The 16,922-nt window shown below is 38.1% G+C and overlaps 1 protein-coding gene across 1 annotated transcript in view; it reads right to left on the bottom strand.

Moving 5' to 3' along the window:
* LOC124873256 (voltage-dependent R-type calcium channel subunit alpha-1E) overlaps positions 1-16,922 on the bottom strand; it is a 187,815-nt gene that overhangs the window by 127,798 nt on the left and 43,095 nt on the right. Inside the window, exon 3 of the mRNA XM_047373777.1 lies at positions 4,671-4,937. Within this exon, the coding sequence (XP_047229733.1) occupies positions 4,671-4,937 (267 nt within the window). The remainder of the gene's footprint in view (positions 1-4,670; positions 4,938-16,922) is intronic.

Genomic DNA, 16,922 nt, shown 5'->3' with positions numbered 1-16,922 from the left:
GGCTACAGAGAAGCAGCACTGGACTGTTGCTCAGTGGTCCAAAGTACTTTTTTCAGATGAAAGCAAATTCTGCATGTCATTCGGAAATCAAGGTGCCAGAGTCTGGAGGAAGACTGGGGAGAAGGAAATGCCAGAAGTCCAGTGTCAAGTACCCACAGTCAGTGATGGTCTGGGGTGCCGTGTCAGCTGCTGGTGTTGGTCCACTGTGTTTTATCAAGGGCAGGGTCAATGCAGCTAGCTATCAGGAGATTTTGGAGCACTTCATGCTTCCATCTGCTGAAAAGCTTTATGGAGATGAAGATTTCATCTTTCAGCACAACCTGGCACCTGCTCACAGTGCCAAAACCACTGGTAAATGGTTTACTGACCATGGTATCACTGTGCTCAATTGGCCTGCCAACTCTCCTGACCTGAACCCCATAGAGAATCTGTGGGATATTGTGAAGAGAACGTTGAGAGACTCAAGACCCAACACTCTGGATGAGCTAAAGGCCGCTATCGAAGCATCCTGGGCCTCCATAAGACCTCAGCAGTGCCACAGGCTGATTGCCTCCATGCCACGCCGCATTGAAGCAGTCATTTCTGCAAAAGGATTCCCGACCAAGTATTGAGTGCATAACTGTACATGATTATTTGAAGGTTGATGTTTTTTGTATTAAAAACACTTTTCTTTTATTGGTCGGATGAAATATGCTAATTTTGTGAGATAGGAATTTTGGGTTTTCATGAGCTGTATGCCACAATCATCCGTATTAAGACAATAAAAGACCTGAAATATTTCAGTTAGTGTGCAATGAATCTAAAATATATGAATGTTAAATTTTCATCATGACATTATGGAAAATAATTAACTTTATCACAATATGCTAATATTTTGAGAAGGACCTGTACATGCTTGACAGCATGTCCTACTAAAAAACTTACTCTCATTGTGACCAGAAATCTCAACATTTTTCCTGTTTAACCATAAAATATTTCCTCAGAAGGCATTTGGCTTGCTCATGTAGCTAGCAGCAAATGTAAGTCATGACTGAAGGTGGCCTGGTTGTTTATGACCATTCTAACACTTTTCCTTTTCTTTAAGTGTGACAATTTGAGTCAGACAGTTAAAACTTGGACACAACTGGAGGTTCCAACAAGAGGAGGATCAAATACAAACTGGGTTTGAAAGGCTTAGCATTAAGTTTCTGGCATACGTTTCCTAAAGCCCCCCATCACAATTCTAATACAAGTTGTGGACAGTTCTTGAACGCCAGGAGCTATGAAACAAACCAATTAAAATGAACTTGACTAATTCTGAGAAGAGGAGCTATCAAATATCCAACCAAGATGATGTCAAAAGCTTGTTGGTAGCTACATAAAGCATGTGGCTGAGGTACAAGTTGTAATAGACATTAAATCAGAGGGGGTGCATGTATATATTTAAGCCTGTGTGCATAATTCTGACTCAGTTTGTATTAGAGAAACTCCACAATAAATTCTGACTTGTACATCAAATTCTAACTTTACAAAATCCTTGCAGTTGTATCATGCATTATCATTTCACCCTGGAAGATGAGTGTTTTAAATATATCATTAAAAGTCCCAGATTAATATGAAATTCATGGCAATGGTGTAAATGTCTAAGCGGAACTGTATCAGCGCGGTTAATGTAAACGCCTTCTGCTTGCCTGGCAACATAACAATGACGCCAATGCCTGGAAGTCACTGCACCTGGCTTAGAAATTATCCTACAAAAAAAACAAAAAACTGGAAATCTAGAATTTGGGAGGATTAAAAAGAAGACATTTACTGAAACATGTTAACTGGTCACCTTTTACATCAGCTAGTGAGTGAAACATTTTAGTCATGCAGGGATTCTGGCCACTTCTTTCCCTCTTCTTTGCTCAACTTTCCTCTTGGCTCTAGTTACATATTAAACAGACGCCATAGTGATGTTTTCAGTGAGCATCCAACACTACAAGGAGCAAATAAGCACATTTGCTTAAATGTAAAGTATTCCCTGTTATCCCTGCTGAAAACATTACTTTTGCACTCGCATTTTTCAAGGCTAATAAGGCTTTCAATATTAAAATAATGAATAATAATAAAATAATAAATAATGAAAACAATTTTTTCCCTAAAGACTTTTTTTATAAATGTATTTATATATTCATATCAGTCTGTTCACATGTTCAGTTAAGCTTAAATATACAGCATGAGCTCATCTGTGCATTTGCTATTGTTTAATCTTCTCACTTTTTGATCAGAGCTCAGCATCACTCTCCTCAAAACCTTATTATCAAACAATATAATATGAACTGGTGAGTTATGACTAGCTGTAATACCATACGGCATGGCAATCAGACATTATTTCATATAACTCCGTTTAACGTCTGTTAATCAGATCCAGTGGAGCTCATTCTACGTAATAAGACACTCCCTTCACAGAGCACATTAACCTGGAGGTTATTCAGGCTGGCTGATTTCCTTCTGATCATAACAGCACCAACAGTGTTTGATTTTGATTTGGACGGGGAAATAAAATGTGCCAACAGGTACAGTTTGGTTAATAAATTGACAAGGGGTGCATTGGAAAATATCTGTTGTGATGGACACACAGTTCCCAGACTAAAGATTTAAATACAGAAAAAACAATTAGCAGCAGTCAGCTTTTTCTATTAGCTGTATTTTAGAGCTCAGCACTGGAGCGGTCAGTCAGCCAGGAAGCTGCTGAATGGAGTAGAACAATAGTCTGTGAACAGGCCACACCTGGCCTGGACACCTGGTGAGCTGCGCAGCAGCAGCAATGGCACAAACACTGCAACAGGTGGAGCAAAATGGTAAAGTTCTTTTGTAAATTAAGCAACTAATCGGTTCATATTAAGAACAGGAAATTAATGAATGTGTAATGTAAAACGGGTATGTTGAGTTTTGAAATGTTTTTTAAACTTTATTGATTAAAAACAAATGTGCAGAAATAATCAAATTGTGTATGAACTAGTGAATTCAAATCTGGATGAATTAAACTGTCCTAAAATTATTTCTATTGTAATGGATGGTACACTGAACAGCCACAAAATTATGACCAGTATGGACAATCAGGTATGCAGCTGTGCATCCCCCTGCACATTAATGCGATGCACTGCTTCTTTCTAATATTTAATCAGCATTAACTTTTTGAGCTGTATGAGCTGCAGCTTGGATCAGTACACATGGGTCAGTCTTCACTTTCTACATGCACCAAAGCCCCTGTTGCATTTCATTACTGCTTCTTCCACTTTTGAAAGATACCGATTACTGTAGACCAGAAACACCCCACAATAGCTGCGGTTTTGGATATGCTCTGATCCAGCCATACAGCCATCACAATTTGGCCCTTGGTAAACTTATTCAAATCCTCATGCTTGCCCCTATTTCCTTCTTCCAGCACATTGATTTTGAGAACAAAATGTTTATTTGCTGCCTGATACAGTATATCCAACCCACTAACAAGTGCCATGATGAATGGACGATCAGTGTTATTCACTTCACCTATCATTAGATTTATGTTGGCTGTCTGTAAAGTGCTCTGAGCTGACTTCTGTTCCAGAGAGCGTTAAACTAATATACCTTTATTAATTGGTTATTAAAAACAGTTCTGCTTTCATTTGCTTCATTAATGACTAATTAGCACAATTATCAAGATTCTAGTTTACTCTGGTTCATCTACTGTGCATCAGCAAATGAATGTGGTGGAAACACCAGCTCTTTATGACATAATGTTAACAGAAAGGGTTTAAAGCCACAAATAGCAGAGTTCTTCCTTTATGTTGCTTTGCTTTGGCACAAATTTTTCAGCGTCAAAACAGGTGTAGCAAATGGCACTTCTATTATTCAGGAAAAGTTTCTCACTTTCTTTACTCCAGATGTATTATTAAACTGGATCAAACTTGAAAATTCTTTAGTTATCAGTCTTTTGAATGAAACTAATGTTTACACAGAGAAGCTAAATTAGACACTTGTGGTCTATGTGTGCTGTCTGCAATGCTGAATCTTCCTATGTCCTTCAACTACAGGCCATGAGTGTGGAAGTTGGGCCAGAACGAGCCAGACATTCTCAAGCAACCTTAACTTTTTGTTCACAAGGCCTTTCTTAAAAAACGGTAAGAACTCTGTGAATTGTGGGACACATTTAAAGCAAGATCAGACTTTGCTTTCACTGATACACTATTTTCTTCAGTTTACCTTTAGGTATAAATTGATGTTTTCAGACCATTGATTAATAAATGTTACTTTTAGGGCTGAGAAGATTTGCAAGATGCACAACTTCAATGACAAAGTGAAAAAATAACAAAAAAACAAATCACAGACTAATTTTCTATATGCCATGCTGTGAAGGTTAGAGGAGGTTACTTTAGGAAACAAATCTTTTGTTTATATATTGATCTGGTGCCACAGTACGGTTTCATGTCTAGCAACGCCCCTGTTAGATAAAGGACCACATCGTTCTTAAAGGTGAAACTTTGCAGCATCGTAAAAGTAGTGAGACGATTGTTGCAAACATGTTGGGTTTGCACAAACTGCGGAAACAGACTTTGTTGCTCAATGTGTGTTGGTGACAGTTGACCTACCTTTAATTGGTTCCATTTAGACACTGTGAAAACACTGGTTTAGTGTGCAACAACCTCTGCAGCATAAAAAAAGGATATGGCCACTCGGTGATTTTCTTGGCGTACTTCCTGACCACGTTGTCCTCTCCGAAGATGAAGAGCGACCTGTTGACGGTGAGGCAGTTCTCCCTGACCGGGATGGGGTTGTACAGGGCCATGGTGCGGGCGCGCTGCGCTTTGGTCTGCTTGAACGCCGGGGAGATCCCACCTGTGGACACGGCCGCTCCATCGCGGTTCCGGTTGCGCTCCGAACCTCCATCCCCGGAGCTTAACAAGCCCGGGACATCGTCTCCAAAGCGGGCCATTCTGTCGGGAAGACGGGGTTAAGAAGAGGAGAAGGAAAGCGGGTTATTGGGCTATAGTCTTCCACAAAGCAGGGCGCGGTGTCGCGATCAGAGTGCCAGCTGCTTGGTGAAGAGATCCTGTTTAGTTTCAGGTTATTTGTGAAAACATAATGCTTATTAACCTTAAAGTTGAACAGCTAAACCTCAGAAAACGATCGTCCTATTTTAAGGTCACACAAATCCAAAAAAGTAAGTCAACTCCTCTTCATTTAGCAATCCACCGTTTAAAATGAAGCTGTTGCCACAGATTCATTTCGCTCCAACCGACCTCTAAAGTCTTCAAAACAACATCTGCAACAGGTCACATCCCCAAACAGCAGGAGAAGCAGCCTGATCCGTGGATTTATTAAATAAACCAGAAACACTGCACTGACTAACTGAGAGCGCATCTCTCCTCTCTCCTCTGCTCTGTTGACAACCTGATCACCATCCTACCACAGAGCACGACGGGAAAAGGAACTCAAGTATTTTCCACAACATTTTTCCCCAGAAAAAAAACGCGGGGAAACAAGATCAATTTGTCAGCAAAGAGGAGAGAAAACAAAAAAAAAAAAAAAAAAAAAAAGGAAAGGAAAGGAAAGGAAAGCCTCAATCTGTTTTGTCTGCGGGAGGACAATAAAGGGAGCGTGTCCTGTTTCCCCGCAGTGTGTGAGAGCGGGAGGAAAGGACACAACTGCGACAGGATCAACACACCTCACCTAACCTCTGTACAACCTATGCAGCCTTCTCAGCACAGATTCACCATGTAATAAACACAGAAAGGTGAATTTTGCCTCCATATTTCAGCAGATTATTTATTATTGACCCTAACGTCAATCGAGCAGGATGTAGACTTTAATGATTTTTGCAGAACATCTAGTCCGTTTTAAATATTAAATATAGCTATTTATGCGTTTTACTGATGGCTTGTCAGCTGCCATATAAATGGGTGTCACGCAATATTCGTTTGTTGAGCCTGCGTGGTCACGCCTCAGGACAGACAGCTTAATGCTGGTCACGCATCAGGTCTGAGGTGGGTGGGGAGGTGGAGGGAGTAAACACCTGTTGTGGAACATCTAGCGACAAAAAGCCACTGAGGAGGACAGCAGCAAGCATCTTTGGCTAATTACAGGCTTCAAAGCCTGTGTTTCGAGTCATAGTGAGCTACTGCTGTGTGCTGGCTGAAAATGGTCATGCTAGAATCCTTTTTGAATATGGTGTTTCTTCAGTAGAAGGAATAGTTGTTTAAAAAAGACAAAAAGGTTGTTAAAGATGATTTGGTGTAACCTTATAGCCCTCTTTTTACAAAGTTGCTGCAAATAAATCTAATGCAAAGGCCAAAAGCAACCATAAACTGATTAAAAATGCATCTGTATCAAAAACCTTCTTCCTGTGTGTCCTAAGCTTCCATTATAGACACTAAAAGCTGCAGAATGAAATCATTATTTAACAAATCTACTGAAAATGGTCTGAGGTTAGACATTATCTAGAATGTGCATTTAGTGGGATCAAAATCTATTGTGAGTTGATTATTAATAATTTATTCAACTATAAATGGTTTATGATGGAGTAAGTCCTTTTCTTAAAGAAGTTAGGTTCACTTGTGGTATGCAGAGCTATAAGGTCCACTGCAGAGTGGCCACAATCATAGGTACTCCCATTAAGATGTGCAAAAAGCCTTATAATATATTGCTCTGTTATTCCAATAGCATAATCTCAAATGGAAACATTTAGTTAAACCAATGTTATAATTTGAGTACATTTAGTTAGGTGTAGAAAATGTCACCATAAGAAATAATAGTGCTGGCAGAACAGCACCAAGTCTTCTTTAACAATTTACAAGATTTAGGCATGCAGAGCATGCATCCTCTCTGCAAAATGTCACTAGATTGTCCAAAGTCTTCTGTCTACTCATGAGCTCACGTGTCTTTGGCTAGGCCATTAGGTTTTTAGTCTTGGGACTAAGAAGAGTATGGAAAAAAATTATTTTTACTCTAATGAACCTGAGTAGATTTAGTTGTAGATTTTGGATCATCGTTGCTGTTGAAAGACCCAGTGATGAACCACTTTCGGCTTTCTGGCACATTTCTATTTAAAATCTCCTGTATTTCAAACAGGTCATGATGCCATTAACGCCAGCAAGGTTCCCAGGGCTTTGTAAGTAAATCCAACTCACAGCATCACAAATCTCCCACCATACTTAACAGTGGACAAGAGGTGAGCTGTCTTTCTTCACCAGACCTACCTGAAGTGTTTGCTCTAGCAACACCCAATCTTACTCTTATCTGACCAATGCGCACAACTCCAGTTAAAGTCCCAATAAACTTTAGCAAACTCGACATATCTATGTTTGCCATGGTTTCAGTGTTCAGTGTGAGATTAGGTTGTTGCAATAAAAAGACGTTTATTTTAAAGCTTTTTACACATAATTACCAGGGCTTCTAACAAAATTTTCAGTGTCTGTATTTATTTTACTTTGTTTCATTTCATCAAAACACTCTTTCTAAAACTAATTTAAATTAATGTTTTTTGGTGAGGCTTCTAGGTAATTCTAGTTGTTTCATGCTGAACATTTTTATCATTTAAACTAGTGAGGCTGCCAGTGAATCCCCATGATTCTCTCTTACAGCCTGCATGAATTACGGTTTCTTTATTGCACATGCTTCTCACTCCTTTTCCTCTGAATTTCTGCACTTATCTGTCTCTATCTTTGCAGCAGCATGTTCCTTGTTAGGTGCTACCAGAATGGCTAATCTCTCCTGTTTGTTGCTGTTCTGTTCATTTTCTAGATTGAAGTTTTATTGTCTCTGGCCATCCCTCCTAGTCTGGGTAGACAAACAACTCTCACTGAGTCTGGTATATTAGGAGGGTTTATCCTCTAACCAAATAGTTGCTTAAATGAAAATTAAAATAAATACTTGTATTTTCTAAAGTAAAGAATGTTTATCTGATGTAAACTGCAGCTGTATAAATAAAAACCACTTGATCTAAATGTATGGCTTTGTTGGTGAGTTAAAACTGACTTTATAAAGTGGGTCTATCCTGACTCCCATCCATGTGACTCTTAACAGGATTAACCTGATATACAAATGGATAGATAGATCAGGGAGATTCCCGAGAAAAGCTGCCAAGGCGAATTCATGTGGAAAAGGTTTAACAACCACACTGTAAAATCAAGACCACAAAGGGAGACGAGTTAAAGTTCTGAAAACATGTCAGCATTGCTAATATTATTGTTCACTAGTCTATATAAAAGGTTTCTGGTTTCTTCCCACAAAGCAAAAACAAACAAATTTGGTTAAATGAAACTGGAAATTATTATGTGTGTGTACATGAAAGCTTTTTTGTCTAAAGGAAATGACTATCATGATTAATGCTTGTCTGCTCCGTTTCTGCCACGCCCATCTGGTCCACTGCAATCAGCCTCATTTCATCCACCTTTGAGCTGTTCTGTTTAAGTGCTCTTCTGCCCATTGTTCTCTGCCAGAAGTGCAAAAGTTCTTGTTATTGCCACCCCTTGACTTTCATATTTTTGATTGCTTCTAAAAAGTGCTGTGTGCATTCATAATATCCCCCCTTATTTGGATGCCTCTAAAAATCCTGTGCAATCAGTTGCTTACAGAAGTCACCTAATTCAGAAATAAAGTCCACCTGTGTCTAATTTTATTTCAGTCTAAATGTAGCTGACCTGTGAAGAGCTCAGAGGTTTGTTAAATAAAATTAGCACAAACAGCTTGATGGGGACCGAGGAAGACCGCAAACAGGCCATGAAGACATTTATGGAGAATTTTAAAGCAGGTTTAGGTAATAAAACATTTTCTTAAGCGGCTGCAAGTAATAGCACTGTGCATTGCAGCAAGATGGTCTTAGGTTCAAAACCAGGCCTGGGGTCCTTCTGCATGGCATTTTTATGTTCTCCAGTGCAATTAAACTAAGACAATTAACCTAACGACTATTAGGTCAATAGGTTATTCTAAAGTGTGTTCAGGTGTGAGCGTTGTGTGTTGGTTGTCGTGTGTGTTTTTGTGTTGCCCTGTGACAGATTGGCAACCTGTTGCCTTGCACAAACATCATGCAGAAATGGAAATGGAAAAATGATACCACTGCAAACCTACCAAGACAGTTGTCCACTTAAACCGACAGGCCAGGGCGAGGAAATAAGAATCTAAGAGACCCATGGTTACTCTGGAGTTGCAGAAATGCACAGCTCAGGAGGTAAAGAAAAGTGGCAATAAGGAATCCATTTCTGAAAGAACACTGTAAGAAATATGTTTTCAATTTGCCACAAACCATGTATGGTACACAGCATAAATGTGGAAAAGGTGCTCTGGTCAGGTGACACCAGAACTGAATTTTTAGCCCACATGCAAAGCGCTATGTGTGGAGGAAAACAAACACATGGTGGTGGTGACATTATGCTATGGAAATGTATTTGTTTACATACAGGAATGCTGGACAGAATTGATGGAACGATGTATAGGGAGCTAAATATACGACAGTCCTAGCAGAAAACATGCTAGAGGCTGTAAAAATCTTCAGGCTGGGGCAGAGGTTCACTTTCCAGCAGGAAAATGACCCTAAACTACAAGCAAACTACAATAGAATGGTTTAATTGAAAGAATACAGAATCATTCAATAAATTCAAATTTTATTGAAATATTTCATTTATTTCACTAACACATTTTATTTCCACTTACAGCTAATGAAAATGCAACATTTAAGATTAGAATAGTACCTCAGACCAATAAAGGCTCCGGGAGTATCTTAATAAAGAAATGTGGGCTCAATGAAAAGTATGTGTAACACCTGCTTAAAAGTTGTAATTTTTCAAAAGGGGCTTTTAATCTGACAAAAGAGTCACATCGGGATGCCAATTCCAATTTATTGAATATGACTGTATTAATGCCTTAGAATGGCCCAGTCAAAGCCTTAACCCAAATCTACTTGAGAATGTGGCAAGGCTTGAAAATGTATATTTACAGACACTCACCTTCTAAAAAGGTGGTAGAGACATATCGACAAAGACTTGTAGCCTGCTATTGACTCAGGAGGTATGTATACAAATGCTTGCCACACTTTTAACCTTTTTTTTAAAGTTGAAAAGCTCAAAACTTTATCATTCTATTTTACAATTATGCACTACTGTGTGTCTATCTACCACACTATTGTTTAGCAGCAAGACGGTCCTGGGTTCAAATCTCAGCTTAGGGTCTTTCTGCATGGAGTTTGCATGTTCTCACCGTATGTATGTAGGTTCTCTTCAAGTACTCTTGATTTCCTCCCACAGTCTAAAACATGACTCTAAGTTCATTGATTACTCTAGAAAGATGGTATGAGTGTGTGTGTGTGTGTGTGTGTGTGTGTGTGCATGGTTCTTTGTCCTGTGTTTCTTTGTGCTGTCCTGTGATGGTGTGGCAACCTGACTAGGGTGTACTCTGCCTCTTGCTTAATGACCGCTGGAGATTGGTACCAGCCCCAACGCAGCGTATAAACAGGGATGGATAGATAGATAGATAGATAGATAGATAGATAGATAGATAGATAGATAGATAGATAGATAGATAGATAGATAGATAGATAGATGAATGGATAGATGGATGAATGGATAAAGCTAGTGGTGTTAATATTTAGCAAGCTGCTGTAAATGTTAAAATAAAAGTGACTGTGTATTAAAACAACAACCTGAATGCCCAATCCTTTTTGTTACATTCATTTAGTTGTTTAAAATAGCAGAAACGTGAACATCTGAATCTAATATAGGAAATAAAGAAATTCTCAAGGGTTTACAAATGTCAAGCATGCCTCAATGCATCTGATAAAACATTAAAAAGATGAAAAGTATGTTTTATCATTCAGCATTGTTTTTTGCTGTTTTACTACACAAATACAGCAAGTTAGCTTCATCCAGTATGACTTACATTCATATTTTGATGGAGAAATTGGTTAAACAAATTAGGAAAAATAACCAGAGTGATGTAATAAATAACTTGGCACGCTGTGGATATCTGTTTGTTAGTAATTTGTAAAGAATTAAAACTTTGGTAAAATTAGGTTCAAAACTGAAAAGTGCCCAGACAACATAACTAATAAAGTATATGGACCCGTATTAACAAAATGATGATTTTGGTCTTTTTCAGATCTCATACCCATAAGACAAATGTACTAAGACATAATGTTCATCTTACAAATGAAACAACAAGGCTCTTAAAAGCCTCTGCATGCTGCGTATAATATGAAACTAGATAGCTAAACAACATAATCCTTTTGCACAGGCATCCTTTTATGGCATGACTAGGAGGGTGGAAGCAGAATAAAATCTAACAGCTAGCACCACTTCATTTAACTGGGAAAGAAAACCAGTGGTGATGGAAAAGAAAGGAAGGAGAAAAGGAACTGAACCACAGGAGAGAGAGAGTGAACCAAAACACCGGCACTGATGAGGAGTTTGTTGATGGCAGTATGACGAAGGCAGTGATCAATGGCGTGTGGCCTCCGACTCATTAGAGCTCTAACACATTACAGGAAATAAAAATAGAACAGATGGAAAAGTATCAAATCTGACATCTTCTACTGAGGGGACACCAACCAACTCTTCATGAATTATAACGAAAAAGATATTTCAGGTAAAAAGTGCATTATGCTCGATTTACATTATTTCAGAACCAGCCAGTTGTTAAAAATAAATGTAACTTCTGCATTTTGTTCTTTGTAATAGTATGCATGTTACACCATGTTTCTGGAACAATATGTACTGCTTTCGTCTGAGAGGTGACAATAATTAGATGTTAAAAATACAGTTCATCAGGCTGAAAAGGTGATGGGTTTTTTTTTTTCAAGAAAAATGCAACAAAAGGCCCAATTCTGTTATATGGTAATTTGCAAAAAACTAAATAATAAGATATAATTAATAACAGCTCTAGTGTCTTCTAGACTACTGTACGTTGTGTATTGTGTGTATACAGTGCCTTGCAAATGTATGCACACCCTTTGAACCTTCCCACTATTACAGCTAAAAATGTTATTGCTATTTTATGTGATAGGCCAACAAAAAGCAACACTTAATAGTGAAGTGAAACTAGAAGAGTACATGGTTTTGAAAACTTTGTCCAAATTAAAATAAAAAAATGTGACATGATCAGTAAGCTGCAGTTGATCCAGATCGCTGCTGGCCGCGTCCTCACTAAAACTAAGAAAGTGGAGCACATCACCCCAGTTCTAAAGTCCCTACACTGGCTCCCTGTTACTCAGAGAATAGACTAAAAATACATTACAGACTTGTTGTCAGTGTATCAACCACCCAGACCACTCAGGTCTTCTGGCTCAAATCCACTCTGCATACCCAGAACCAAACATGAAGAAGAAGCTTTTAGTTCTTATGCTCAACTAATCTGGAATAAACTCCCAGAAAACTATAAAAGCACTGAAACCCTAAGTTGCTTTAAATCAAGACAAAAAACTTATTTGTTTAGAGTGGCCTTTGGCTATGCCATCTAAACATTCCAAATCCAAACAGTTTTCAGTCCAACTTTCCTTTTATTTTTGTTATCAATCATTCAGTCAGTCAGTCATTTTCTATACCGCTTCTTCCATAGTGGGTCGCGGGGAAGCTGGTGCCTATCTCCAGCAGTCTACGGGCAAGAGGCAGGGTACACCCTGGACAGGTCTCCGATCCATCATTCACACTTAAGGGCAATTTAGAGAGACCAATTTGCCTAATAGTCACGCATGCATGGAGAGAGCATGCAAACTCCATGCAGAAAGACCCCCGGCCCGAAGTAAACCCAGGACCTAAGTGCTTCTTATCAATCATTTTCATTAATTTTTCATTTAATACATGGAAAAAAAAAAGTTCTATGTCTAGATGTCCAAAGCTGGTAGAGACAAAACCCAAAAGACTTGCAGCTGACATTGCAGTGGTTGGTGGTTCTGCATAGTATTGACTGGGGCAGGCTGAATATACAATAAATGCACCCCACACTTTTCAGATTTTATTAGCAAATGTTTAAAAAAAACGAGTATCCTCTTGCATTCAAATCCTAATTATGTGCAACTTTATATTGGTCTGTCACATAAAATCCCATCAAAATACACTGTAATTTGTTTTAGTGTTACAAAATATAGCAAAATTCAAGCGCTCAGATTTGTGGATTTGACTGAAAGATCATTATTTACACATGACGGTTCAGCTATGGAAGGTAAATATTCTGTAAAATTGTCATGTGGTGTGAAATCCAGCTCAGTAATGCAGGGTTACTGTGATTAGCTACTATCATGGGAGCAGGTTGACATCAACTGTTCTGGTAATAGGACTTCCTGCTGCCACAAGACTGAGAAGTTAGGTTCAGAAATAGAACAACTGACTGGAGATACCTGACATGCTTGTAGCCAAAACCTGGTCATTACTCTCCTCATGTGTTCTAACTAAATTAGCTCTTTCTACAAAGGAAAAACACAGTATAAACAAATGTGTATTTAACATTTGTGTATTCACACTTTTGCTCATTGTATTTTAATGCGTGTTTCTGTTGGAGAGTTCCAAGTCAGAGAGAACAACCAAGTGACAAAAATGGAAATGAAATAAACAAACATTTTCTGTTTCTCTCATAAAATGCTGCAAAACTAAACAAAAATAGGCCCATTAAAACTGCAGTCACTTTCAAGCCACTTTGGGTATTCTCCTCTTAAATAAAAATATATTTTTTAAACTTTGTTTTTTTTTTTCATTTAAGAAAGCTCCTATTTGTTCAAATCAAAGATCAATGTTTGCACTGTTATTTCCGGTATATTTTCAAGATACTTAATCAGAGGAAAAGTTAGGAGTGGGAGTGATGCAGGTTTTCACTGGGAGACGTATGCCTACTTTTATATGATTTATCTAAGCTATTCTATATTTAACACATGATTCAACATTGTACATTTATTCCTAGAAACATTTTTGATTTTCTTTTTTAAACACTACTACAGTGCCCAACAGGATTGTATCTGTGGGAAATTGAAAAGTGGAAGTTTGTGAGAGCATTCAGCTAATACAAGGAAAATAAAACACATTATTTACACTTGGTTTCAAGTCCGACAGAGAAACAGACAGACAGAGGTAAGGAATCTAAGCGTGTCTGAGCTTGACATGTCAACACATTTTCATCAGCGTGGAGAATGCTGCTGATGACAGCTATGGGAGGGCCTTTAATTGTGCAGGTACAAATAAGAAGATCAAAACACACTCAGGCAGTGATAGGATCACACCATGACAACATCCTTTGAGAGCTTCATAATTGTTTCTCCAGTGGTGATCTTATTACTTCACAGAGCTTGAAGTCAGCTCAGTTTTAATGAACTTCAGGAGGTTTAGGATAATTGAAAACTCTGAAAAATGCAGCAATATGAACAGATGACTGGATTTAGCCACAAGGCTAATTCCCATCCAATAGTCCCAGGCATGTTGGTGAAAAAATTAAAATAAATTGACTAAATAAATTATACAATACCATACCAGACAAAGACAGAGAACATCGAAAGACATAAAAAAACAACACTGGGGAAACAAAAGATCTAACAAATACACTAAAAGTTACAATGTTTACAGCTTTCTTGTCTCAGCAAACATTTAGGATGAACGTTTAGGAGATTGCAGTATGAAGTAAGGCTGCATATATTCAAATGGCTCAAATGATTTGATTTAAAAAAAATCCTCGAGGTGAAATCTGTCACCTCAATTCTGCCTTTATATAATCTAACTGTTTTCCCCACATGGTCACATGTTTCTCAGGGAATGGAGCAGTTTCTCTTCCGTTTACATTAACTTTGACGAAGAGAAGCAGGAAATTACGATCGCAAAACCTGAGGGAAAAGACCCAAAACGTTATAAGTTTAGGTCTCTGTCATAAAAAAAGAGTTGAAAACATCCTTTACAGTACATCGAGTTAGCTTAGCATTGCAGCGCAACATCAACAATAACTTTGCAGCAGGATGAATCAGCTTTACCCCTGCTTTACCCCTGCAGACATAATCAATCTATTGTTGGAGCCACCACAGGCAGATGGATCATCCTGAATCATCAAGAACAAACTTGAGTCCAGATGTGAGTAAGAAAAGCTTAAGAAGACGTAATGATTCCCTCAGATTTTCAGCAACCTTGGAGAGAAAATAAGTTGGATTGCAATGGTGCTGGGATATTCTTAGAAAGGAATGATGAGCTGGAAGATCTTAGAATATCGAGAAGGAACATGCATATAGTAATTTTTAAAAGAACACAGATAAAACATTTGGATTATCATTGAGCACACTATTGTGCATAGGACATACAGTGAATTTTAGGTTATTCTTCCTTAATGTTCTATATAAATGTTAAATTCTATCAATCAATTTAAGAAACGTTTATACAGGTGAGTCCTCATTATCAATTAATTCAAATCTTGACATTAATCTGCTGATCAGTGTATTAAAGGTTTTATTATTAATACACATACACATTATTGTATAATTTAAGAAGAAAAACATAGCATTTTTGATTTACTCTTGATTTAGTAACATTCAAACTTAATTTGACTGGGGGTATCGTGTGGCTAAGTGGGCGGAAAAGCTGCACCATGTACTGAGGCTGTCATCCCTCAATGCAGCTGTCCCTGCTTTGTCTACCAGCCTGGGTTGTTTACTGCATATATTCTCCTTTTCCGCCCCCTTTCCTGTCTAGTAGCAACAATCAAATGAAAACCTCCGGTGTCAAGAAATCCTGCTCTAAACTCAAACTTAGGTCTGCATGATAAAAGGAAAACATACAATTTCAGTCATATTGTGTTGCATTGGCAATATTAATTAATATAAACTCACATAGTCCTCGCTCTTCTTTTTCTTTTCAGTCATCACTGTCAGTGAGCTTGGGCATCCAGGCTACTGTCATCTGCATCAGGTTTAGGGATGCAGGGTAATGAGTGTCCATCAGCCCAGATATATTACTGGTACACAGTGTGCATGAATGACACTTTAAAAATAAGAAACAAAAAAAATTGAAATCGAAGCTTTCTTTGTCACTCAAACATTGGTATTTCAATGATTGCAATATTAAATCTAAATTCAAGCTGATAATTAATGACCAAGGTCTGAATCTTACTTGGTGTTGCAACAAAACAGAGTTTTTGTCTTAGTCAGTTCCCCAAAACATTAAACATAAAAGAAAGACCATCACAAATGTTTTTACTTCATGGCCTGATGGGTCCTAAACATCTCATACAACATGACAGGCAGACTCCAATGTACCATACTGGGCTACCTTTATGATCCCAGCCTTTTGAATGTTACAGCTTTTTTACATTTCATTTTCTGTGACTAGAAAGGTTAAATTATGGGGCTTGTGGTCAAAGGTCTTGCATGTTGCATTATACTATTGCACTAACAAATGGAACTGGTGTTGGATTTGCATCGTGAATAAATCAATGTGTTTAAACACTCCCGTCTGCACAGCAGATGTTGCCTGTTAAATCTCCAAATGACAGACTGATAAATATAAAAGAAAATATAAACAACTTAGTAAAGAACAGTCTAGCGCAACTGAATTAATACTTCTTAAACTACATTTTGTCATATTGGGATGTTATCTGATAGACCAACACAAGGTACTACATAATTGTGAAGTGGAAGGAGAATTGTGAATGTTTTTTTACAGATATAAATCTGAAGTGTGGCAAACATTTCTAGTCAGAGTCAGAATATATAAACTCCATGCAGAGTGACTCTAGAATGCGATTCAAACCCAGGACCTTCTTGCTGCAAGTTACCAGTACTAACAAATGCTCACCACGCTTTTTAGATTGTTTGAAATCATTTTCCTTCCAATCCACAGTTAGGCACTACTTTAAGTCTTTCAGATAAAATAAAAATAAAAATACAGTGCTGTGGTTCTAATGTACTTGTACTCGTCGTCTTCCGCTTCATCTGGGGCCTGGTCGCGGGGGCAGCAGACTCAGTAGGGACA

The sequence above is a fragment of the Girardinichthys multiradiatus genome, chromosome 9 (assembly GCF_021462225.1).
Source record: "Girardinichthys multiradiatus isolate DD_20200921_A chromosome 9, DD_fGirMul_XY1, whole genome shotgun sequence".
Classification (NCBI taxonomy): Eukaryota; Metazoa; Chordata; class Actinopteri; order Cyprinodontiformes; family Goodeidae; genus Girardinichthys; species Girardinichthys multiradiatus.
Note: the sequence above shows the minus strand (reverse complement) of the source record. Positions and strands in the feature narration are given on the sequence as shown.